The sequence below is a fragment of the Mus caroli genome, chromosome 13 (assembly GCF_900094665.2).
Source record: "Mus caroli chromosome 13, CAROLI_EIJ_v1.1, whole genome shotgun sequence".
Taxonomy (NCBI): domain Eukaryota; kingdom Metazoa; phylum Chordata; class Mammalia; order Rodentia; family Muridae; genus Mus; species Mus caroli.
The window spans coordinates 27402811-27429547 of NC_034582.1; the positions used below are offsets into that span (position 1 = coordinate 27402811).

General features: G+C 41.2%; 1 protein-coding gene across 1 annotated transcript in view; it reads right to left on the reverse strand.

Annotated features, from left to right (window-relative positions):
- The window catches only part of Gmds (GDP-mannose 4,6-dehydratase), a 515369-nt gene that overhangs the window by 77063 nt on the left and 411569 nt on the right, over window positions 1-26737 (reverse strand). Inside the window, exon 9 of the mRNA XM_021180416.2 lies at window positions 21926-22022. Coding sequence (XP_021036075.1) covers window positions 21926-22022 — 97 coding nt within the window. The remainder of the gene's footprint in view (window positions 1-21925; window positions 22023-26737) is intronic.

Below are 26737 nucleotides of genomic sequence, written 5' to 3' on the forward strand. Positions count from 1 at the left end.
AGAGAGAGAGAGAGAGAGAGAGAGAGAGAGAGAGAGAGAGAGAGAGAGAGAGAGAGTTAGCTAGCTATGAAGTGAGCTAACAGTGCCTAGGATGCAATATATGCTCAGTAAAAGCAGTATATGGACTTGCAATAGTTATTTCCAATGTCTGAAAAGAAAAGTGAACAAGCAGGAAGTAATTAACTTTAGCATAGTCCCTGCCTGTTGGGGCTTGCTTTGGGATTAACATTCTGGATGCCTGATTATGACAGCTCTTGTTCTACTGATTATGGAGATGGGCAATTGTACCTTTGTCTGACCTAAAGGGTCCTTTTAGAACTAGATCATGAAGTAGCTTTAGGATCTATAAAAGTTAGGTGGTTCTTCCTCACAGTTCCATGCTTCCAGAAATAAGAGTCAGACTCACATTTTATTTACAAATACCTTGGCCATACAGTAGGCTTTTCTCTGACTAGATCATAACTAAAAATGATTTCTGGAACATTAGAAACTGTAGTGCTGTGGCTGCACAAAGCTCTGATGGTCAGGGAAGTCAGTGCAGGAGAATGTGCCCACGTGCACAGACATTCTTGGCCTACACTTGCCTATATTTGACTTGGTCCCCTTTTCACTCTCAGTATCTAGGTGGTTAATTTGGTTTTATGTGAATCCTAAGCCACCAGTACCTTAGTGAAATGGAAAATCAATATATTATCTATTTATTATAAGTCTTTCAGCAAGATATATGCATACTTAACATGAAAAGGTAAAAGGATAGCTGCTAGGAGTGATGGCATGCACCTTTAATTCCAGCACTTGGGGAGCAGCGTGACATCGAGGCAGAGGGGCAGAGGGGCAGAGGCATATATATCTCTTATGAGTTTGAGACCAGCCTGGTCTATATATTGGGTTTAAACTACAAAGGGATACTCTGTCTCAATGAAACACAATCACAAAACCAGGCAACAAATAGTCCAGTGTTAGATGTTTTATAGTCAAATGAGCTATGAGAGAATATTTGTTACTTTTAAGTACCTTGGAATTATGGTCAAGGGATACAGAAGGCATGAAACTGTATACATACGTCTCATGAGACCAAACTGTTTATTTCACTCCTGGAAGTTGCAAGGAAATTCTATAGAGGGGCTAGAATAAGGAAGATAGAAATGGTGATGAAATTGAGGTCTCTGGATGTAGTGGGCATTACCAGATCATCCATGGCTGGATGCAACAGTGATAGAACGCAGGGCACAACTGTGGGTGTTGGGCAATGGAAAACAGGGTCAGATTCAGGGTGATGAGTCTGAGAAGCAAATGGGGCAGAGGCCAAGTCAGAGTTGGAGGCTGGTAGAAAAATGAGAGTCAAGGGCAATGAGTCTGATTGACAAGTAGGCAAAAGATCCAGGTTCAGGTTAGAGGAAGGAATGCTGAAGGGAAGGCAAGGCAAGTGATGCACTCAGGATTTCCAGCCTGATTGTTCTAACCTGGACCTTGTTAAAGGTAGAATAACAAACTGATAAGAACAGCAGCATAAGATTTCACTGTTTTGAAAGTCATTTGCATCCACCAGCAACATATGGAGAACACAGAAGGACAGGAGGCCTGTCTTCTTTTTTTTGTTTTTTGTTTTTGTTCAAGACAGGGTTTCTCTGTATAGCCCTGACTGTCCTGGAACTCACTTTGTAGACCAGGCTGGCCTCGAACTCAGAAATCTGCCTGCCTCTGCCTCCCAAGTGCTGGGATTAAAGGTGTGCACCAGCACTGCCCGGTGAGGTCTGCCTTCTAAACACCACAGACACTTGATGGTTGTGCAGGAACAGAGCTCCTCCTGTAGGGATACTGAGGGGTGGGCATGACCATGATGCCCCACCTGTACACAGGATTTCTCACACAGTTTTGGCCATATTACTGCATATCTGTTATACTTCCTTTTTCACCCAGCACATTAGCACAAAAAGGGAAGCATTATGCTTAATGATCTCTGTGGCTGGACATCATGTCGTCCAACAGATCTCAAAAATCAAAGGAAATCACTCTAAAGGCAAAACCACATGCCAATACTTTAGGGGAAGGCGAGGAAACATTTGGCATCTCTTACTGGTTCCTAGCTTGTAACTTTCCACATTCGCTTGCTGTCAACAGAACTGGGCATGGAACCACTTACAACTAGTGGTTTGTGGATAACAGAGTAGTATTTTAGCATTTAAGTGGATCTTGGGTTTCAGTACCTCTCAAATGTTGTTTACTCAAAATTTCAATATTATTATTGGTTGGGAATAGAAGGAATTAAAATTATATCTCACGGTACCCACCAGAACCATGTCTCTGCTAACCATACTTGTGTGACTTTAAAGAAACAAAATCAAGTTGTAAGGTTTTAAGGTGAAAAGATTCTGATTTTTTAAAAAATTATCTGTTTATGCACCTATTTACACATAACATAAACATACTTCTTGGTAGGGAAAGACTTAATAGCAGACTGAAGAGACACAAAACGAGAGGAGGACAGTTGTGTCAAAGGCCCTGCTCTAGAGCTTTGTCTCATTCTGCTGTGTCTGGGGAAGGCTCTGGAAAGATGTACCTTTGTCTCCCAGGACAGGTCTTATATTATACACCATCTTCTGGACTCCTGTCCTCTCTGTCTCTACTCTTCCTGAGAGACACATGCCATCAGTATTCAGATATGGAATTCAGAACAAATATGAAAAATAATATCACATACAGTAACTAAATGTAGCTAAAATATCCTTGATCTTATTTTAGATATGTTATGAGACAAACAGATTTTCATTGAGAGTGCTGTGGTACTAATATCATTAAAACAATGTTTTCAAGTTCAAAATTTGTTCTTGAACTAGACTTCCCTCACTGGCCATATGGAAAATTAAATGCTCTTAAACATCTAAAAATAAACAATATAAGTGATATGCAAATAAAAAGGGTATAAACAAATGCACTACTTGTTCAACTTTAATGGCATAGAGACAAGGCACCTTGAGGAATCAGGAGACCATCCATACTCCACTAGCAACAGAAGGACAAGGACAGAGCCATTTATTAACCATTTTTAGAAATGATGTGGAACACAACATGGCATCTTTATGTATCTCAAAGCTAGAGAGAGAAACATCAAGAAGTTTTTAACTTTCCTGACACTTGAGGTATCACCCCACTTCAAGGCAGCATTCCCTTTAAGCAGCGAGGCGTGCTCAGAGAAACTAAAGGGCAATGGAGGGTGAAGGGAGGAGCAGTGTAGTGGGCTTGCGGTCAGAACCCTCCTGAGGTCCTGTCAGGACTCCCAGATGAACATACCACGGGAGTGGGCCTCATTCTCCTCTGCACACAGATGAGCAAGTCACTGTGCCACAGAAGAGGCTATTAACAACAAACAGTTTAGCTGAAGGCAGCACTTGAGACAAGACCATAACCTAGGATCACAGTGGGCTGACGATTCAGAACATGGGAAAGTGTGCTTGGGTTTTCTTCAGTGTCTTCTGTGACCTCACTACATGAGTGCTCCTTTTACTCCATTTTGGTTTTTTGGCACTGGCAGTGATTAGCCCAGAGCTGCAAGAATGCTGGGTAAGTGCTCTTTCATTGAACCTTAGAATATCCCCAGCCCTAGAATAGACTTTTAAATCGAAAGCTCAGATCTATGTTAGAAATCCCAAGGACACCTTAAAGAAAGATAGTGACAATAGGTGGGCCTTGATTACACCTTTTGGGCACTGGAATCTCAAAGGACTAATATGTGTAGTGGTCACATAGTCACAGTCTATGTCCTGCAGAGCTGTTGGGTTTTGCTTTTTTCTATTGTCTGGTCTTTTTTTCACATTTATTTATTTATTTATTTATTTATTTATTTATTTATTTATTTATGTGTGTGTGCACCTGTGCACGCACGCATATGCGTACATATAACACACACACACACACACATACACACATACACACACCATGGCCACATATGGAGGTCAGAAGTTGGTGGACTTGGTGGCAATCACCTTTATCTACTGAGCCATCTCACTGGCCCTGGGCTTTCCTTTAATGCAGCTCAGAAGTAGCTCTGCTCTGAAAGAGAATGTGTCAATTACACACAGAAAGGACAAAGAGCCATTGTTGGGCCTTGACACTTCCCACTCTCAGAACATTCTTCAGAGGCTCCATCCAGGCTCGGTGCCTGCACTGTTGGCAGAAAACACATAGCCAGCTGGGATCTCCAGCTCCACAGGTAGTCTTGACAAGTTAGGTTTGAATATGGTTTGTAGTTTCAGCCTACTAAGGAGGTGCCCAGAGGCTGAGCAAGACAGGACAGTCCTTAGCGAAGTGGGAAGGCAGCACCCATCTCCATAGTGCTGTGAGGTCCTAGGCAGAAGAACTGAGAGAGGGAGTGGTGGCAGGGACAGGGTATCTCTGAAGGCCTAAAGGGTAGAGGAACTAAGATTATTAGGCAGCCAGAATAACATAGTCCTGGAAAAAGGAAAGGATGGGGAAGGATAGCCTGGCAAATGCCAGTGTCACACAGTGCATCCTCGGGGAAGTCCTTTGGTCCTTTGTTGGGCTAGTTTCCTCCTCTGCAATGAGGACAGTAAAGGCAGTGCTCCTAGGTCAGAGTAGGACATCATACGGAGGATCCATGCTTCTGAAGATGGGGAAGAGAAGCCACACCCTCAAACCATGGCACACGTCCCAGCTCCACAAGGGTCGTCACTGTCTGTTCTCAGGAACCAGGGAGAAGTTTCAATTCACTTATATTTTTAGCTGATCATCATGAAGAGAAATGACAACTGACATGGCCAAGGCACTTCTCTATTTTCTAACACAAGAACTTGATTAGCTGGACACGCTCACACAGTTAGTAAGTCACTGCTTGTTCACCTTAGAGAACAAAAGGAAATGACCATGGAAAAATGCTCTAAATGGGATTTAGAGTTGGAACTGAGAGATATGTTTCAAAACAGGAGCTTGAGGGGCTGGAGAGATGGCTTAGTGACTAAGAGGACTTTCAGAGGACCCAAATTCTACTCCCAGCACCCACATGGTGGCTCACAACCGATTGCAACTCTAGTTCTAGGGGATCCGACCTCCACGGGCACTAGGTATACATTCATATGGTGCACAAACATAAGCCCAGGCCAAACACTCATATACACAGATTAACAAATCTTTAAAAATACATCCAAATAGGCACTTGAGATCTGAGGGAGGGAGGGGTGGATGGAGGGAGGGAGGGAGGGAGAGAGGGAGAGAGGGAGAGNAGAGAGAGAGAGAGAGAGAGAGAGAGAGAGAGAGAGAGAGAGAGAGAGAGAGAGAGAGAGAGTGCTTTGTTTGGCTGTGACTCTGCCTGGCTCAGCTGAGGTGAAGCCTAAGAATCTAGTCAACATAGCTTGTGCAAGCCAGCACCTTGTGAGCAGCTCTGGCTTAACTGCATATTCATTTCTGGAAATGGTCAATAAAAATTACACCTATATTTAAAAAGATTGCATGAAACCCCAAAGTATATTGCATGTAAATTATTTCTGATCTAAAAATTCCCCTTACTCTGCCCGAGTCTCTGAAGCTAGGGCTCCTGTTAAAGCTGGATGTATCCCAAGAATCACAGTTCATCAGCCCTCTTGCAGGAGGGCTGCTCACCTGCACGCTGTGTGTCACTTTGCCTATGTTCCAGAATGCCCAGCTTCTATTCTACTATCTACTGAATGGGAGGAGCCTGAGCACAGATTCAAGACACTTTACCACAGGCTGCCCAAAGGACTTACTGGCTGGCTAAAGAGTTCATCTGTCTCATAGATAAGTAGCCTGCTGATTCTTGATTTTCTTTTCTATGCGTATCTATGGCATTCATTTAGATTCATGTAGAGTATTTAACTACAAATTTAAGAAGGGCTGGCCACAGACCAGAAGCGATACAGGTATAAGTTAGATCAGTAAAAATATATTTACAAAGATGTAAATCTACATAAGGGTATTCTTAGACAAAGATAAAAACCTCTGGCAGGGAGAAGAGAAGGGGTGTACATGGCCCTGTAATCTAACTAAGCATGGGGACTGGAAGGAATGAAGCCCCCTACCATTAGACACACAAGGCTAAACTGAGCATTTTCCCAGACACAATCAGATTTCATCATGTTTAAACAAAGTTAATGAAACTGAAAAGTTCAAGGACAACCAAGCTATCTCCATTGCTCTTAATGCAGATTGCTCAAGAGCCAATGCTTGGATAGCCTTGAAGCTGGCTGTTCAGATTCTTGTTAATTTGAATTGCCAAAGTTACTGCCTTAGTGGTAGGAGGACAAATCTCTTAACAGCTTTCAGCCTAAGTCTGAAAGACCACCCTAAGAACTATGGACTAAGGTGGTGACCTTTTACAAAATATGGCAGTAATTCTACTTAAATTGGTAATATTGCCCAAGGAGAAAGGGGTTCTGGGTAATTTTCTAAGAACTCATGGGAAACACTATATTCACAGTTGTTCTAAGTTTAACTCACAATGAAATACTCTGGTGGGAAATAAAAGAGAAACCCATCTTGGTCCTGTTTATACTGAACCTGTGTGTATTTGGCCTGTGGTGTTGAGGTGTCCCTTTGCATTCTTCACACTCTCTTTGCTTATCTCTACACTATCAGTTTATCTGCCTCTGAGGCACTAAACTGCTTGCTACTCCCTTTCTTGCATTGGAAGTGACTTGGGAGGGCCATCTTTTCAGCCAGTTTCGGGAAGTGTAGATCAAAGTCTCTGTTGGCTACATGGGATGAGCTAGGTAAAAGGTCAAATTTTTCTGGCATGGAAAATATGACTGTGAGCATTTGGGGCTAACATAACATGCTGGCTATCTGATACCTGCTTTGCTGCATAGTCAATTGAACACACCCTACAAACCTTGTCTAAGTCCTAACCTGAGCTTTAACTAATGCCTGACACATTTCTATTTATGATTCCATAAAAGTGGCCTCCTCTTTAGCCCTCCCGAACACTTGGAAACAGACTCGAGGCTCAAGAGAGAAAAAGAGATTAGAAGTCTGAAGCTTCCTGATAGATAGAGAAGATGATGGATAATTTAGGTAGATGAATTCAGACTCCTTTGAGGTGTTCTTTTCTTTGAGAGCAATCATATCACTTCTCGATAGTATCCTTGATCATATAATTTCAACACATTTCACAAACACTAGTTTAATCTCCTACTGTTTTTCTGAAGTTTAGAATCATCATTCTTAACTTAAATGCTGGCAAAACTGAGATAATGTACAAAGGTGAAGATACAGGTAACCAAATAAAGAACTTTGCAATGCTGCCTTCCACCTCAACCCCTAATTATTTTGACCGAAATATTTTTCATTGTTTCCTTTACAGGAATAAACCAACATTATTGTCAATGGTTCACATAAATAAGTAAATACATAAAATATAATCTTAGTATACTTTCCTAGGTGAGTTGTGGTGCAAACTGTCACTCAAACATACAACAGGCAGAATAAATAAATGGTGACTTATCGTCAATGTATGGTGACCTCAAAGGGTCCAAAAATAAAGTTACCCTGGCTGATAAAATATAAAGATTAAGAAAGAGCTGTTTTAGAAAAATAGTCCGTCCCCCCCCCCCCCACACACACACACAGAGGCAGTAAAGGAGAGGAGACTATTTCTAGTAAGCAAATGTTTCTGTTGAATTTAGATTTTGACAGAGTTTGGTAGCTGAACAATATAAATATTATTTAGTTGGGGGAGGGGCAAAAGAAGGTAAGATGAAACAGAATGTCTGACAAATGTTCAGCAGTGAATGGGGACAAAGAACAGATATGTAAGGCTGTTTGAAAACTGCAGCATTGAATCTGTGCTTCTAAAAAGCATAATTCTGTAAAGATAGACTACACAGAGCCATCGATTGACAGGAGGCTGAGGAGTTGGAAGAACCATGGTAAACTCATTGGGAGAACTCGGAACAGATTAGCAACTAACTCTATGTTATGTTTTACAGATAAACCTGAACAATGGGGTAGGCATTAGTCTTTTCCTAGATGAGTTACATGAGACCACGATTAAAAACACTCCCTTAGCCACTGCTCTCTGCATGGGATGAAATGCCCTTATTCTCCAGTGAATTCCTATGTTATCTTTTCACCTCCTTTCTGGAATCACTTAGTGATTGCTCAGCATCACATGTGACAACTGGGCACAAACTCTGGTTGCTCCCAGCACCCACTACCCACCCACACTGGGATCCAGGGCTTGGGTTGTTTGTTCAGAGTCTCCTCCCTGTGGCTGCCTCCCACTCCCCTCCTCACCAGCTGAATGAGAAGACAATGCATTGGCATAAGCAACCATCCTACCTTTAAGACAAGTGGGAGGTGCTGATTCACCAAGACAGTATTTCATCTCACCAACAGTAAAACAGGATTGGATCAACGGACTTCCCTATGCCCCATACTCACTCCCTAACCCATGTTATGTAAAACAAACAGGCATGCCTGACAGCATGAAGCATAAGGAACCAAAAGAAAAATTAACTGTTTTGACCCATATCCCCTCCATTCATCTGACTAGTAGATCCAGCAGGGTTATTTCTTAATGCTTTTACTATAAATGAACATTTTTAGCAAAAAACTTTCTTTAGATAGAAATCACATAAGGTACCTTTTGTACCTATTGGTACAGTACCCTTAATCTTCAAAGATGTGGCCAGACTGTTCACAGAGTGTCCCCATACAGTGGGTACAGTGGTACCCTGCTTTGATGAAATTATAGAATAGGGTGGAAGAACTGAGAATCAATCCGGCTTTGTTGAGCTTGTGTGAGATGAATAGAATAAATTAAAGAGAAAATTGCAAGGCTGAGTATAGGAAAGCTAATGAAGCCATAATTTTAGAATATATGAAGAAAAATCAAGGGAACTTCTTCTGTAAAAATGCTAAAAGGTGAGGGTCACAAAGTAAAAGAACTACCAGGGAAAAATATAAGGAAAAGATAAAGATAGATAGAATCAGGATATTTTAAAGGCTGGAAAGAATTTCGGCAGTCATTTTAATAAAGAATTTAAAGAAGAAAACCAGGAGAAATTTCTCCTTACTTCTACTATTTGAAGTTTTATTATAATTTAATATACTATTCGGAGTAACTTTCGTGGTGCTGGAGCTGACTGGAAAGCATGAGGGTGGCTCTGCTGCTGAGTACACATCCTTTCATCAAGGCCACCACTATCACTCTCCTCCCAGGCAAAACTTACACACTCTACTACAGTGGAGCAAGTGCTTCAGCAGGAGGTCAGCTGACTCAGCCTGAGGAAGGGATAGCTTCACCTAGGGGCTGATGATAGTGCAATACTTCAAAACTAAGAATCCACCCATTTCTACAAGGTGTCCATTGAGATGGCTGGAGTATTCCCATTGTTATGTCATAGGAGGAAGATAGGATTAAATGGAGATCAGGAGCTTTTAGGAGATTGACTAAAGTATGGATATTGAGAAAAAGGTGCTGAGACATGCATTAGAGATTTATAATGTAAGTAATAAGGTATATCCAAATTATCACTATATTTTCTTTCCAATATAATTCCAGTAAGGGATTATTGCACTTCCTCATAATCTAAAATGAAGACTCATTCAGAAACAAGTAACTTTCCAGGCATGGTGGTGCACGCCTTTAATCCCAGCACTCAGGAGGCAGAGGCAGGTGGATTTCTGAGTTCGAGGCCAGCCTGGTCTGCAGAGTGAGTTCCAGGACAGTCAGGGCTACACAGAGAAACCCTGTCTTGAAAAAAAAGAAAAGGAAAAAAGAAAAAAAGAAACAAGAAACTCTTATTAAATTGTCTCAGAGAAAACTTACATATACCCCACATTCCAACAGACAACGATGCTATGAACACCTTTTTCTCGCCTATTTTTAAAATGCAGTGGAAACAACCTGACTTTAAATGTAAGAAGCACACCTGGAGTCAGACTTATTCTCAACAAAATCTCTGGAAGAGAGGGAAACTTTTATTATGACATTGAGAAATATAGAAAAGAGAAAATTTAGAGTCTTTAGCATGATTTTATCGAAAAGACTATTAAGGACTCATGCTTTTGATATAAACAGTTCTCCCATGCAAAGAGGGTTCTCTCCACTCTGCCTTTGAATTTCTAGAACAGCTGGGAACTGTTTAAGAATCTGTCTTAAACACAAAAGTGTTTAACTGACTTAATGGGACAAGTTAGGGGCCATTCTCTGGGATTTGCGTGTACCAGGGTCTGATGCCAGTTATCTAGACAGGCTGCTGGTCTCAGAAGCAGCTCTGCCATGTGCCGTACAAGATGGCTGCTTAAGATTCAGCATGAACCCAAGAGAAGGGCAGAACAAAAGGAGGCTAAGACTGAAAGAAGCCATAGGAAGTAGGAAGGTACGAATGAAAGGGAGGGACATTTAGAAGGCCATACAGGCCAGAGATCCAGACAGAAGGACTTGCTTCAGGCCATGTAGGAGGTTAGGCAAGGGTGGGTGGGGAGACGTGGTGATCAGCCTCCTTTGTTAGGGTTCCTGGCAGTCTGCATCTAACTGCTGATGTATAATAGTGGTACCTCCGATCCAATTGGAAGCAATCTTCCTTTCCCTTACTGACTTCCAACTCTCTTTAGATAGAAAACTCACCAAACCTACTTTCAAATTCTCTTTCCTTAGAAAATTAGTCCGGGGGCTTTGAGGAAATCTTTCTCTGACTTTATGAAGGTTTGTTACCATTTGTATGGTGTGAAAGTGGATATTATGAATCAATCAACGGACAATGAGCCAGGTTCAATGTCCTTCTTTCCTCCTCAAAGTGATTTCTGACAGGCTTTCTGAACGACAAATGAGTGTCCTAGTAATGAACTTGTTCATTTTTGAAACTGAAACCTTCCAGTGAGCTTCTAGAAGGAATGTGTCCCTGCTAAGTTTGACCTTAGACAAGTTATGGATTTCTGACCCCACTTCTGTAAAAATGATAGGAATTCTTGGTAATTAGAAATAGTAGCAATAGGAAACTAAACATAGATTTTATATTATTGAAAGGACATCATTAAGGTACAAGCAACAAGCACAGACATGTTTTTAGAACATTGATGAGCTGTAGGTGAAAGGGGTATTGTAAGTTAAACACTGGAAGTGGATGCTGGTTAACTGTCCTGGGTGAATGCTTTCCCTGATGGCGATGTTAAGGCTATTCTAGCAGTGTCAGAATGTAATCTTATCACCATTCACTCACAGAGTCCAGGAAGATACAGCTTAGGTAGAATCTGAGGAGGGTTAACAGCCCAACATGTTCCTACCTTTTACCATGATCTTCTTACCCCAGATTCAAGAAGCAGAGATCTGTCAGTACTGAGTAGCCATTTTTTTTTCTGTATTATGCTATCTACGTACAAAACAAATATTTAGAGGAAAATCTCAGGAGTTGAATCTCAAGTTCTAGAGGGTGTCTTTTGATAACTACTGACCTCACAAGAGTAAATGCTGATAAGGAGGATAATTATTAACAAGTATACTAATGAAAAAGATAACACAGAGCACAAGAAAATAATATTTATATAGCTCTTTTATTTTCAGAACTTTAAAACGTTCTCAACCCAACTTCTAGGTCAGGTATAATAATAGTAGGGCACCTGCTTACCTCTGGAAGTTCATTTGCTTGAGATGGGTTGTCCCTATCTACTAATAGAAACCCTTTGCTTTGTCCTTGAGCCAGAAGACAGAAGGGGAGGTAGGAGATAGTTTTGTTTGGGCCAGTGGACCTAGGGTACAAATGCCTCTCTCTCTCTCTCTCTCTCTCTCTCTCTCTCTCTGTGTGTGTGTGTGTGTGTGTGTGAATGTCTTTCTACATGGCCCTTGCCATCCTGGAACTCACTAAATAGACCAGGCTGGCCTCAAACTCAGAGAGATCCACCTGCCTCCACTTCTTGAGTGCTTGGATTAAAAGTGTGCACCACCAAGCCTGGCCTAAATCTAAGAATTCTTAAGCCATGTTTTCTCAGACTCACCTCCTGGACTTCAGGTCTGCCTGGATTTGAGACTAACTCTCTGTACTCTTTTTCCCCCATCTTCCAGAAATGTGCTTCTGGGGAGTTCATCTTAATGGCTTCCACTTCTGCCTCTTGTATGTCTATCCCTAGTTTTGACCTCCTTCCCTTGCTGAAGGCTTCCAGCCCAGTCTGCCTCCTTGTTCTTGCCACATGGATATCTCCAAGGCACTGAGGCGAATGTGACAAAGCCACTCCTCCTGTACATCAGTCTTCTCTTTGACCTTTTATCTGGGCTGGCCCCCACTCCCCCATTCTCTGGTACTGGTGACTCTCTCTGCTCAGGCTGCTTTCCCACATGCTGCTGTTCTGTGTAATCTCTAATCTCATAGCCTTATCTTTCCAATGGCCTGCTTTTCTCACCTCTACTGCTTTATGTTAGTGATTTATCTTCCCTTGCAGTTCTGTAGACTCTGCTGTTTGGCTTCAGGATGTTACTAATTGGAAATAGTTTCCATGAAAGGTATTCAACAAACACTCTTTCCACCGGATCTCTAAGACCTCAATTATATACAGCATATTGTATTTTTAAATATTGAGAAAGTGAAGATGAATTGGAATGGTGTTTAAAATATCAACAGGGACTTTAGAGAGATGCTCAATGATTGCTGAGTGCTGATTATTCCTCCAGCATACCAAGTTTTGATTCCTGGCACCCAAATGGCAACTCCTAGCCACTTATAACTCTAGCTCCATGGGACCCAATGCCCTCTGCTGGCCTCTGAGGGCACTGAGCACATATAGAGGCAAACATCCATATACTACAGGATTCCTTTGTGGCCACTAAAGCCTAGATTTTAACGTGTACTTCAATCATGTTTAGTCTAGGCTAGGCTTTTAGTCCAACATTTTCAAACCAGTTTTCATGAAGCAGGGAACACCTGACTCAGCCAGGAAACCAGCCCTTTATCTCTGCATGACAAAACACACACACTCAATTTGCTATCAAGGACAATGCTTTTCCCTGAATAAAGGTCAAAGGAACCACATGTTGAACACTTTTGTCTAGGAAGTAGACCAGAGCTATATCAAAGAATAATCATTTGTGGATGCTTCATATTGGAGCTTTATGACAAATTAGTCAGATGGCATCTCAACTCTGCTAGTAGAGGTAACAGCAAATGAAGAAACCAGACTGTCCTGAGACAACAGTGCAAGAAGATGAGAGAAAGCATCAGAATAACAGCAGGGTAGAGCCCAAAGGAGATACACAGGCTATAGTTAGTAGACTCAGGGTAGTTGGTACCTAGACAGTAAAACTATTTACAAAGTGGGCCTGGATAGATGGCTCAGGAGATAAGAGCATTGGCTGATCTTCCAGAGGCACTGAGTTCAATTCTCAGCACCCACTTGGCAGCTAACAATCATCTGTAACTGTAGTCCACGGGATCTCATGCATTCTTTTGGTGTGCAGACACACATGCAAACAAAACATACATATACATAAACAAATGAATTATTAAATAAAACTGTTTCTAGAGGAATATGCTGTGCAGAAACTACATCTGGTAAAGAATAACCTTAGCCAGGGTGGGTTTAATCCCAGCACTTGGGAGGCAGAGACAGATGTTTCTCTGAGTTCAAGGCCAGCATGGTGTACAGAGTGAGTTCCAGGACAGCCAGGGCTACACAGAGAAATTCTGTCCCTCAAAACAACAAACAAACAAGCAAGAAAAAGAAGAAAAGAAAATTTACCTTATTGGAACCATAAGGCAGATAGAAAAGGAGAAGGCTATTGCAGTACTGCAGACAATAATTCTTTTTTATTTTTTAATTAGATAGTTTCTTTATTTACATTTCAAATGTTATCCCCTTTCCTAATTTTCCCTCCCAAAATCCCCTATCCCCTCCCCACTCCCCCTGTTTCCCAACCCACCCACTCCCATTCCTGGCCCTGTCATTCCCCTATACTGGGGCACAGGGCCTTCACAGGACCTAGGGCCTCTCCTCCCATTGATGACCGACTAGGCCATCTGCTATGTATGCAGCTGGAGCCATGAGTCCCACCATGTGTTTTCTTTGATTGGTGGTTTAGTCCTAAGGAGCTCTGGGGGTACTGCTTAAGCCTCTATCGACAGAGGTTTTTCTTTTTTCTTTTATTATTAGTTATTTTAGATGGTATTATTAGTTATTTCATATGGCTTGGTAGAACAGAAAGAACGTATTTGATTTTAAAGACCAGCCAATGGTGTTTTAGATTTCAGAATAATTGCTGGGATGAGAAAGATGGCCACACCTGGCCACAGACGGATCTCCCATAGGAAACTGCAGCGCTCTAGGTGATGCATATGCTTTGGTCGGTGTGTGACGTGTCCTTCAAAAGGCTTTTGCTGCAAGACATGGTACGTCATTGGGAGCTGATTGGATCTGGAGGCCTCCCATGTAATCAACTGATTATTTCACGGATAGATTCGTGGCATTATTGGGAGGTGGGGCTAGTTAGGGGAAGCTGGTCACATGTGATACAGCTTGCCCCCTCTGTTTCTGCCCTCTCTTATTCCTTTCCTTTTCCCTCTCTGCCTGGCTGTCATTCAGAGGTCTACTCTAGGTCACCCTTTACCATGGTGCTTTGCTTCACCACAAACCCAGAAACAGCAGGGTGAGCCAGTCATGGACTGAAACCATGAGACAGAATAAATTCCTCCGACTTTAAACCGTTTCTCACAGGAGTTTGCCCCAGTAACAGAGAGGCTAATAGTACATTAGAGCTAGCTGAAGCTTGAGTCAAGCTTAGGCTAACTATTCTCCCCGCAGTTAATAGGCACATGCTAAAGCACATTTTGGAAATTACTTTTTAGGTGTGAAGCAGTTAGTATTAGGATTATAAATGAAGATTTTTTTGTTTGTTTTTGTTCTACTGGAAAAAGGGACAGCAATTCTCTACTGATGTAAGTTATGAAAGTACTGGCAATAAGGATACCAGCTAAGCTTAAGAATAAATCAAAAACAAAAGTTTAGGTAATGGAATGTATATATCTGTATAGACAGATTTTTGAGTCCTTACTGACATTATAAGAAAAATATACAAGAGGCAGGAGAAAAGCTGAGGACACTATACTCTGTACACAATTATAATTGCTATTTCATTAGATATGAACTGCTCTCAAGGGGGCCAGCTGCCAGGGAATGATCACAAGCTTTAGCAGGAAAGGTATATGCCCAGAGGGGTTTCAATGCGAGTTTATGAAGTATAGAAAACACACAGTGGAATATTTGAGAATCAACTGAAGAGATTGAAATTTAAAGCTCCTTCTAAGTCCAAGGAAGGAAAGGGGCAGGAAAGGGCAATGTGATTAAGGAAGGATATAAAGATTAGGATGAGGAGCCTAAGAGGGAGGCTTAAAAAAAATAAACAGTGATTTAGAGATATAAACTATTTATAAAATCAAGTAGTGGGAAGGCCAGAGAATAATTCAGAAGAGGAAGCATTATAATCGGGCACTACTGAGTATTTCAACCACCATGGTCATGTAGTTGTGAAAACATTATGTGGCAGGATGTTAAAATTGCAAAGGACCTTCCAGAACCAGCAGCCTAACTTCTTTTACAGGGTCAGCAGTGCCGGAAGAGATGAGCTAGCCCATAATCAGGTCTCTATGCCTTCCCTGACCCCAGTTCTACCAGTCAAAGGAAGGAACAAAAGCAAGCAGGAGTGGAGGGGGCCTGAGAACTTTAAGGTCACAGGATCAGGACCTCAGCCATGGGCTGACCACCACCAGGGCTGGGGTGAGGCATAGCACAGAGGGATCTCATTTCCTGCCCTAAGAGGCAAGTGTGAGAAGGTGGTGAGAACAGCAGTATAGGGAAGGGGAGTTTCAGGACAAAAGGCCAGCACACAAGAGCTTTACCCAGGTACTTAGAGACAGAGTGGAGGGACGCTCTGACTGCTACTTACACAAGTCCTCCGATGACAGATCAGATTCCTGAGGTCTGGAAAGTGTTACATACCATTATTCTAAACAAGCCTACGAGATAGAGCAAGCAATTATAGGCCATTTAGCTTAACATCATTTACAGAAAAATATTAGGAAAAGTTTATGGGGGGCAGAGGGGACAACTCGACAAGCATATGGTAATTTGATTAGGAACAGGCCACATGCTGTCACTGGAGAAAAGTTTTAGCTGGCTTGCTGGGCTTCTTTGAAGTTATTGCCTTCTCAGTTCTATATATTAATCCATGTATTTTCCCCTCTCAATATATATAGTCATTAGAGATGAATTTAAGATGTCTAAATAAAACAAAACCAATCATACTCAAGGACATGAAAACACAATGGGAGGAAAAATGAGTGTTAAAGAGTAATGATATCGTGAGAGAAAAATGCTAATAAATGGCAGAGAGCAAAGTTTAAACCATTTTGTTTTTTAAAGAAAAATACTTTAATTTTGGTCCTTCTCTTCATTTCCTAAATTTCTCTGAAGGAAAAAAAAAGGAAAAAGAAAAACATACTTTAGTTTGTGTGAAACTGAAAACAAAGCAAAATACATTTTGTGTGTGTGCGCACGCGCACAAGCGCACACCGATACAGTTAAAAAGTGGCACAAGAGGAGGGATGCTAGATTAATCTCTCCTTTTGGAATTTTTCAGCTTAAAAGTTTTCAAAAAAGACATCTTTATGGTTCTATAAGTATTAGGCTAATATCAATACTCATATTTCTCTGATATGTCTCCACCACTGAACAGCTACTGAACGTTAAGAAAAAATGAAAACCAAAAAAGAACAAAATATATACACTTTATATAACTTAACAGATCCACATGTGCACATGAGCACACACACACACACACACACAGACACACACACACACACACACACACACACACACACACACACACACACACAGAGACACAAACACACACACACACACACACAGACACACACACACACACACACACACACAGACAGACACACACAGAGACACACACACACACACAGACACACACACACACACACACACACACACACACAGTTTTGGGGTTGTGACAGGCTACTTTCTTCAAGTCTGGATTCTAGAGATTGACCGAGGCTGCACATCTACTACATTTATTGGGGGCAGGTCAGTCTCATTTACCATCGCATTATCAGGGTCTAAAAGCACGGCATAAATTTTAGGGAATGAATTAATAAGAAATGAATGTAGGCATGGTATTAGATATTTATTGTTTGTCAGATTCTATAAATGACTCCTTTCATCCTCAAATAATTCTTTGAAAGGAATTCTCTAATCAATCCTATTTTCAACAGTGAGGAAACAGAAGCATTGAGAAATTAAGTAAGGAACTTGCCTAAGGTTATATATACATCTTATAACTGACAGGTACTAAATGGAGACACTCTAACTTAAAGCCCACATTTAAATACAATAATACTTTTTCCCAGAAATAAACACACTGGGACTACAGAGATGGTTCTGTGGTTAGCAATACTTATTATTCTTCCAAAAGAATCTGGGTTTGACTCCTAGGACCCACACTGTAGCTCCTAAGTGAGTGTAATTCCTATTCCAGGGGACTCTTCTTTGCCTTCTGACTCTCATGGACATCTTGGGGTATATGTACATTCAAACAAAACACCCAGATATAAAAAGTAAAAATAGTAAAGACAGAAATGAGAGTATTATGAAATAAATCTGTATATTACTAAGTACATGTAAAGAAATTATACATAAGGCAGTAATGTTTTATTTTATTTTACATGTCTATGGATGGAAAATGACGCATTGCACATATAGACAAAGGCTTTACCACTGAGCTATGATCCAGCTTAAAGCAGGAGTCTCAAGTGTCACACAAGTCAGGTTTCAATATTGTCATCACCAAATTCTCTGGAGCTCAGGGGCAATGGGAAGTGGACAGCTTAATTTCTCAGGAAGCAAAACTCCTCAGCACCCAAAGGAGTCATAAAGAGTCATAGGCAGAGCATAAAAGATATGGTGCCATTCAGCTCTAATCACAAATTGGAGTCCTTGATACAGAAGAAAAACCTTCTATACCCTTCATGCTAATACAAAAGCAAGGTTTAAGGTTTCGTGGTATTGCAGTCTATGAGGAGAATAACCATTGGCACACGTGGATCTATCTGTGTCCTATAGGTTCATCAGAGGCCTCTTAGGTTAATATCTACCTTTGCTGAGGAAAAGGCCTTGTCAGATAAGACCACAGCTAATTTAGAAAAACAACAACAGAAAACTCTATTTTCTGTTTGTCTTGCTCTAAGATATCATTGTTTTAAAATATATGATGTGTATGTATGTCTTTATTACTTCTTGTTTTAAATTTTTTCTTTATGTTATTTTTTGTTGTTGTGTGTTTTTTTTTTTTTTTTTTTTTTTTTTTTTTGGTGTTTTTTTTTTTTTTTTTTTTTTTTTTTTTTTTTATGCTATGGCACTGTGTAGCTATGTACTATCTGTTTAACCTAGGAAGAATTTCTGTAATTAGCTAAACTAGTATTTAACATTTAGTATTTCTTTTTTTTTTTTTTTTTTTNTGTCCTGGAACTCACTTTGTAGACCAGGCTGGCCTTGAACTCAGAAATTCGCCTGCCTCTGCCTCCCAAGTGCTGGGATTAAAGGTGTGCGCCACCACGCCCGGCTCTTTATGTTATTTTTTTCTCTTTGATCATTCTAGAACCAATTCCATAGACGATATAGTTTATGCTTTTAAAAATAGAATGAAGGGCTGGTGAGATGGCTCAGTGGGTAAGAGCACCCGACTGCTCTTCTGAAGGACTGGAGTTCAAATTCCAGCAACCACATGGTGGCTCACAACCATCCATAACGAGATCTGACTCCCTCTTCTGGAGTGTCTGAAGACAGCTACAGTGTACTTACATATAATAAATAAATAAATAAATCTTTAAAAAAATAGAATGAATACATTAGAACATTAGTTAATTATTTGGGAGTGTAGTGATTGAACCTAGGGCCTTATGACAAGATTTATAGTGACAATGCTAGACAAGATTTATAGTGAGGCTGCACTATACCCTCAGCCCTGGGTTATGCTTTGGCTTTGAGTACCTGTATATGATGGAGATCTTGAAGGACAGATGATCAAATCTGATAAAAACAAACTTTTACAAGTTTGCTAACTTGTGAAAAGAATCCCAAGAAACCTAACAAGAAGCCTTTGGGACATGGATAGATGGAACTCTGAGAAGAAAGGACTATGTTTGGATAGAAGAAGCAATATTCTTCCTTTTTTTCTCAGAGTATGCTCATTTCATATGTGTCCACTGGGTCTAGCTGCCAGCCTTTGAGGGACCTAGTGTTTCTCAAGGTTCAGAGGAAATGACTTCTATGGCTGACAGGGCTCCCATTTGGAAAAAGCTTGTTTATAATGTAGTCACCTTTCAACTGGAAGAACACTGTCACCCTCGAGGCAACTCCACAGAAAGCCTGTCACTTCAGGTTGATCCAAGTTTCAGAGAACTTGCTTTGAGGAATGGGGTTAAAAGTTTAGTTTCACTACGCAAGGAAAGCATGCCCAACTGAAGGTGAAGTGTGGGGAATGAAGCAAATGCAGCCTAGAGGCTTGAAAAGACGAAACACAGAGCAGGATCTATAATCTGGTAGTGATGGGAATCTGTGGGGAGAGCCAGCCAAGGGAAAGGGGGCAGCAAGCGTGCATATGAAACCTGACACCACTCTACATTCACACTATGCTGGTGTCAACAGAGTTGCAGAACAGGTATGATGATAGCATTTGAATGAACAAAGGATGGGATGGGAGGGATGCAGTGGGGCACGGAAGGAATTGGTGGGGATTCAAGAACAGTCTTGTTAGAGGGTCCTCTTCCTTTTCTCTGCCTTCTTTTGTTCTGGTCCTGATTTATCAATGCCACATCTTGCCTAAATTAGAATGACAGACACGCCATTCTTAATGACTTGCTCTTAAAATTATTCTGGTATCAGAGACAGAGGCATGCTTAAGCTGTTGTAAGAATACAAGCTTTAGCTGGCATGGTAAAGTTTTTTACTTTGAAACCATCTTTAATAGTAAGAACAGAAATTTTTACTTTGAAACCATCTTTAATAGTAAGAACAGAAATTTGTCCGTGTATATGACTTGTAAAGAAATTGAGAGAAATGAGGCCCTTGCAGCCCTTGGTCATGCCAGGGGAGTGAGTGCAGAGGGCTGGGAGTCTAGAGGAGGTCCTTGCTGTGTCAGCAGCAGCATGGCTAGTCTCTTCCTTCCCCAGGGACAGGCACATCCTCTCATAGGCACACCCACTCACCATTAGCTAAGAACAATCACTCTCTGTGTCACAGCCTGGCCACGCCCGTGGGGGGTTGCAATGCAGGACTGAACGGCCTACCTCTCCCAAGCCACAGTTCACTTCCTTTGTGTGGACTCTTTCTCTGTGTTAGAGGCAAACTTGAGTATGGCCTTCGTGGGTGGGGCGGGGGGGGGGGAGAGGGTAGCAGGGAGGGGCACAGAACATCACATTTCGAAGGATGGCTAATGAGCGTACATTTTACTTTCAATCTGTCTTCACTGCCTTTTCCCAGAGAAAACAGGTTCTAAAGGTGCCATTCCACAGCCACTCACTGGACACACCTTGACCCTTTCTCTCTGAAGACACCTTGTGCCATTATCTTTAATACTCCATTTTAAACACCTTTAGTTTTGTCATCATGAATATGGATCATGTCAAAGCAGTGCTATCAAATTAGAAAAGGAAAATGTTTCCTACTAACAGTATACAGCACTGACATTAACAATCTACTTCTCTTGTAAAGAATGATTGCATATGCGTGTATGCACGTTGCCTGGCACGTGCCTGCGGAAGGCCGAGGGCGGCTTCTAGAAGTGGGTTCTCTCTTCTTCCCTTTGGATCGTGGGGGTAAAATTCAGGTCATCAGCATTGGCAGCAAGTACCTTTACCCACTGGGCCACTTTCCTGGCTTCTAAATTAGTTCTTAGTATTGAAACTTATGTATTTAGAAATTTCTCTGTCTACTGATCAGTCAATCACGATTAAACAACCATCTTGTTCTTCCTTTGTCTTTTTCCTCCTCCCCAAAGTTCCTATCCTCAAAGAAGTTAGAATCTGGTAAAGGAAGGAAAACACAAAAACAAATGATTCTAACAGGTCTTACAGCAGTGGTTCTCAAACTGTGGGTCATGACCCCTTTTGGGGTCAAATGACCCTTTCATAGGGGTCACCTAGGACCATAGTCAAACACACATTTTTATATTACAATTCATCACAGTAGCAAAATTATGGTTATGAAGTAGCAACAAAAATAATTCCAGGATTGGCGGTCACTACAATGTGAGGAGATGCACCAAAGAGTCCCAGCTTTAGGGAGACTGAGAGCCGATGTCCTAGAGTGTTCAGGGTAATGACAAAGACAGGAGAAATGTTAGTGGCAGTAGAACATTGGTTAGAAAAGGATCCATGAAGAGGATGCTGTCTGAGCTGAGCCTTACAGGGTAGGGGAGCACTTTCATGAGTCGTGTGACTCATGTGACTGTATATGAGCAGGCTAGTCGGCATATGTGGGAGAGTATGCACACACAGTGAACAAGAGACAGGAGGCTGGGAAAAATGGCCTCTGGCTCTAGAATACATACAGGTCTAGGGATTGGGAAAGCAGACATCTTATGGGTATCAAGGATTATTCTGCAAGCCAGACCAATGAGATAGATTTATCCAAGCTATGATCTCCATTTCTAGAATCAGTATTTTCCTGGGTGTATTTTATTCTTGTTTTTCTTTATATAGCAATAGATTTTTGTGGTGAGAATGGTATCTCAAACTTAATTCTCTGTATTCTCACTTGGGAAGTGCCCTGTGGAGTATGCCAGAGAGGTGTATTAGAGAGCTTTGAAGGTTGGCAGCAGGCATTCCAGGAGGGAATTTTCCCAGCCAGCTGGCCAAGGGTGGCCACACTTTGGGTGGTGAGGAGTCCTTACCACTTCAGTCGGTCGGTAGTATTTCAGATCCACAGTCACGTGAACTTTGCCGGTCTCTTTACATCTGCCCACTTCATTTTCATTCTTTCCTTCCCACCTGCAACGAAGACAAACAATCAATTCTTAATTGCTTAGTAGCATGTGGCCATACTGTGATGCTCAGGATGGCTTGCCAGTCTTCTCCCAGCAGGAGGGCATAAGCACATTAACAGAAGGGGCAGGCCCGCCCTCAACCTTGTTATTAGAGCAATTGTGGCTTTCAAAACTTTCTGTATTTGTTTGAAAGGAAGTTTAACCCCCCACCCTGCTTCCATTTAAAGAATATCAAGATGAATTCAAAACTGAGACTTTAGACATAAATAGATTGTGGGGGGAACTGAATAACTTTTAGGGATCTCAAAGAATTTTTATACTTTAAAAGATTCTTTTTAGACATTTATTATGAATTAATTATTGTCATTTATCCACCCCTTTCTTTCATATGTTAGTTAGTATGAGTCCATGGCACCCCATTCCGTGATAAGTTCTGTACCTTGCTGGCTCTATAGTTCATCCCTGCATTATGTCCTTGTGAAGGAGGCCTTACCACCTCGCCACAGATGATGAAGCCTCCCCAAAGCATACAACTAATTGTTCATTTCCTGTCCTCTAGCAAGATTTCCCCTGACTCAGCTGGGATGTTCCTAGACTGGAGCTTGCCTCAGTAAATATCTGCAGTTGACCACAATCAGGAGCCACTATGACCCTCCAGGGGTACACTGAGTGGGCTGCATAAGAGGCTCCTAGGCTTCCAGAGCTTCTCGTGGGAAACTCTACTAATCTGCTTTATGTTTTCATTTTTCACTAAATGGAACAACTAGATTGGGGCCTGGTGGTGCACATCTGTAATTTTAGTTATTTTGGAGGCTGGGGCCTGAATCAGGAGGGTCTTAAATTCAAGGGCAATATAGTGACCTCTCCATCTCTGAAGAAAGAAGACAAGAGAAAGTTCCTGATTTACTGTTGACCTTGGGATTTCTATAATCTAATATCCCAATAAAAGAATATATTATGTGGTTTAAGCTATTTTCATAAAAAATATTTCTTTGGCAAGGAAAGAAAAGAAATGAAAACTCTGGCTAATGTTTGGCTTCGGTGCTGATCCTTAGAATGAGTTTGCTATCAGCTGGGACTCAACGCAGGGCAATTTTGTGTGCTCCTCACATCACTGACCGAAAGGATCAAAGGGAAGAAAAGAACAGTCAATGGTTACTTGACTATGTCACAAATTACTCTGAAAAATGAACATTAAATACTGAAGAATGTTATATATCAAGACAGGTTGAATACAGTCTAGGCTCAAAAACTTTATTTTTGATGAAGTATATGAATATTTTGTCAAGTCACCTCTGCCAAAAGATAAACTTGGCAGCAGAGGGGAACTATTTGTCTCTTGAGGAAACACTCAGTCTGCTGGTTTGTTATTTTCCTAGTGGACTCAAGGCAGATATGAAAATAGTAATAGGACACTATGTTGAACTATATAAATTATATAAGCAGTCATGTCCCATGAATTTTATCTTGATCAACTAAAACAGAAGCATTTGGTAATCTACTAATTAGGCCTAACGTTTTAATGCTGAGTAGATAGTCAGACAAGTAACACAAAGCAGACAATTTCAAAGCATCTTTTTGTCTACATTTCATACTGTTCTAACTGTCCTAGATACCTCTACGACAGGATCTCCAGCTGAGCCAAAGGGTTAACAGAAACGTTTTCTTTTCCCTTTGTAGCTAAGCATTTAATATATGACAAGCAAACTGACTTACTATATACACACAGATTTCACACACTGTACACACACACACTGTACACACACACACACACACACACAGATACATATAAACACCCTCATACTCAATACCCCCTGCTCCATACCACACACACAAAATACAAATACACACAACACACTAACTACATAAATACATGCACACTTAAAAAGATCCCCCCACTGCCCTCTCCCTACCTTTAAACTCATAAATCCTTGGTAAGGCCTCCAGACAGATTGCCATTTGGTCACAGAAAGAAATGAGGGCAGACAAAAAGCTTCAGCCCGATGGACTGCAAACTTGTTTGTAAGAACCCAGAGTGTAAACACTCTGAGCCCTGTACTTTACATACACTATGCTCCATATCCTTCCTTTCTACTCTTCCTTCTTCTACATATCTTCCCCTGTTTCTTCCACATCACCATCTTTTCTTCCAAACCACCCTTTCATTCTGTAAAACCTTTTCTCAAGGGCAGAAAAAGCAGCCAAGGTCAGAGTTGTTCCTGTGATTCAGTGGATCTGGCCATGACCATCTTTTACAGTCACGAAAGAAAACATTTTTATTCCTCTTACATTTATTTACTTACCGTGTGTGTATCTATATCTGTGTGTGGCACTCTTGCGAAATTTTGAGTTTATTCTCTGTTTCCACCATGTGGATTCTAGGGATCAAACTCAGGCCATTAGGTTTGGAGGCAAGCACCTTTCCTGGATGATCCACCTTGTTGGCCAGCATTTCATTCTTATTTATACTTGATTGTTGTAAACAAGAATTTAGAATTGACTACTGTTTCTCATGGTTGGTTTGCTATCACAGCAAATAGTTGAGATGTGTAACACTAGCTAAAAGGGGAAGGCCCCTCCCCACGGCAGGGGCTTCTTATTAAATGCAAAGGCAGATTTAGGGTTACAATGTGTTTGGCACATGTGGTCCAAGGACCTAAGAAGCCTATTTTTTTTTTTTTTTGTGGCTATCTGAGCACTATCTTCTGGTCTTCCATCTTGTAAACTGTTTATTACAGTCAAATAGAGTATTTTGCCCTCTATAATTGATTCAGCCATACTGAAGAAGCAAATAGAGCCATGAAATGGATCACAGCAGAACAAGTTCAAAGAAACCACCTTCTCACCTGCACTAGATCTTCATGAGGGCAGTAAGCAAAAGTTTCAGCCAAGGGCCAAAATCATTCAGTTACAATACAAGAAACACTTGTGTTAATATGTGAACCGTCATTGCTACCTTGTCGTACCAAGTGAAGTTGTAACTCAAAGCAGACTTCAGTGTCAATAAAATGACCATGTCTTAACAGGGACTACAGGATTCAGCTAGTTAACAGGAATTACTACTTACTAATTTAGATTGGCAGTTCTTTAGGCACAGATCCTGTATAATTCAATTCTAAAACTTACTTTTTGTAGGAACAACACAATCACTCCAACGAATGAAGTCCTATTAATCTATTAAATGAATATTTTCTTCAGTGGTAAAGCCACTGGCAAGGTACTCATTCTCCTGTAAGCAAATCGTTACCCATGTTCCAGTAAGTGGCCCTAGTGAAAACTAGTGAGCCTCCTCCCCTCTCTGATACACAGCCACACAGCCACACACACACAGCAACACACACACACACACACACACACACACACACACACACACACACACACACGACAAATAGGAGAGACTAGATAGGAAAAGGAAGGGGGTCAGTAGGAGTGTCAGAGGAACAAGAAAAAGTAATGAGGCTGAATATAATAAAAAATTACACAGTCCAAGTATATAAAAATGCCACAATGAAGCCTATAATTATACATATAATTATGTATAATAGGTGCTAAAACCAAACATTAAAAAACTACTAACTTATGAGGCTAGGAATTTCGTGTGGCTCAGGGTACAGCACTTGCATTTCATGTTCAAGGTTCTGGCTTTCATCCCCAGCACAATAAGAGAAGAAATCTAGTCATCCAAAAGTCCTGTTGAGGTAACAAGAGCAAGGCCAACCAAGAAATTCAATTTCAGGACAATTGCACCTGATGACTTGAGAGGCAACACTTTTCTTAGTAACTGAAATGTCCCAGAAACTCAATATTTATTCCTCAGACATGAAGGAGGAGTCAGTGCCTAGTTTAGGAAATGATACAAGAGGGGGTCCTGGAAGACTGGCCAGCATCTGAAGAGGAACAATAACATGTATACTTCACTTGGTCCTCAGCTTCCTTTCAAAATTAACAAATTCACAAGTACTGAAAGAACAGGGAAGAGACTAGAAGACTCAAATTTCAGAAGCTAGAAGACATGAGGATGAGTGTTGAAGACTCAGTAGAAGCCACAGGTGGCTACCTGAGAATGGACCTGTTTGCATTTCAGAAACCCCAGCATGCTCAGGGAGAGCAGCTAGCCCCTCATCTCCTCATGTTTTCCCACTGGGCAACCGCTTCACCCAGCTGGATAAAGGAGGTCACTGGCCTGAAGGTCACAGGTCCAGGAAAGGGAAGGGTCTAGACACTGAAAATGGAAAAAATTTAGTGAATGCTGAGGACTGAGATTCTTGTCCATATTCCAGCAGATGGCAGTCAGGTCTACTTCCTTCCATGGAGTAGACTAAGAGGGCATCAAACTTTATACCTCAATGGCCATGTCAGGCCACCTCATAGTGACATACACAACTATAGGTAAGTTCTAACTATGTCTTCAAAATTCCCATTTAGCTTCTTAATCCTCATTTTCAAATGTAACAGAAAGTCAAGGATTACTAGACCAGGTATGTGAGAAAAGCCACATATTTTGAGGAAGGCTGAACAACAAAACAAAAGAAAAAACTACGACAAAGCCAGCAAGAAAATAAACAAAAAACACTTGGAGGAAATAGAATGAGCAGAAAAGAATTAAGAAAAAACTAAACTAGCCGGGCGTGATGGCGCACGCCTTTAATCCCAGCACTCGGGAGGCAGAGGCAGGTGGATTTCTGAGTTCGAGGCCAGCCTGGTCTACAAAGTGAGTTC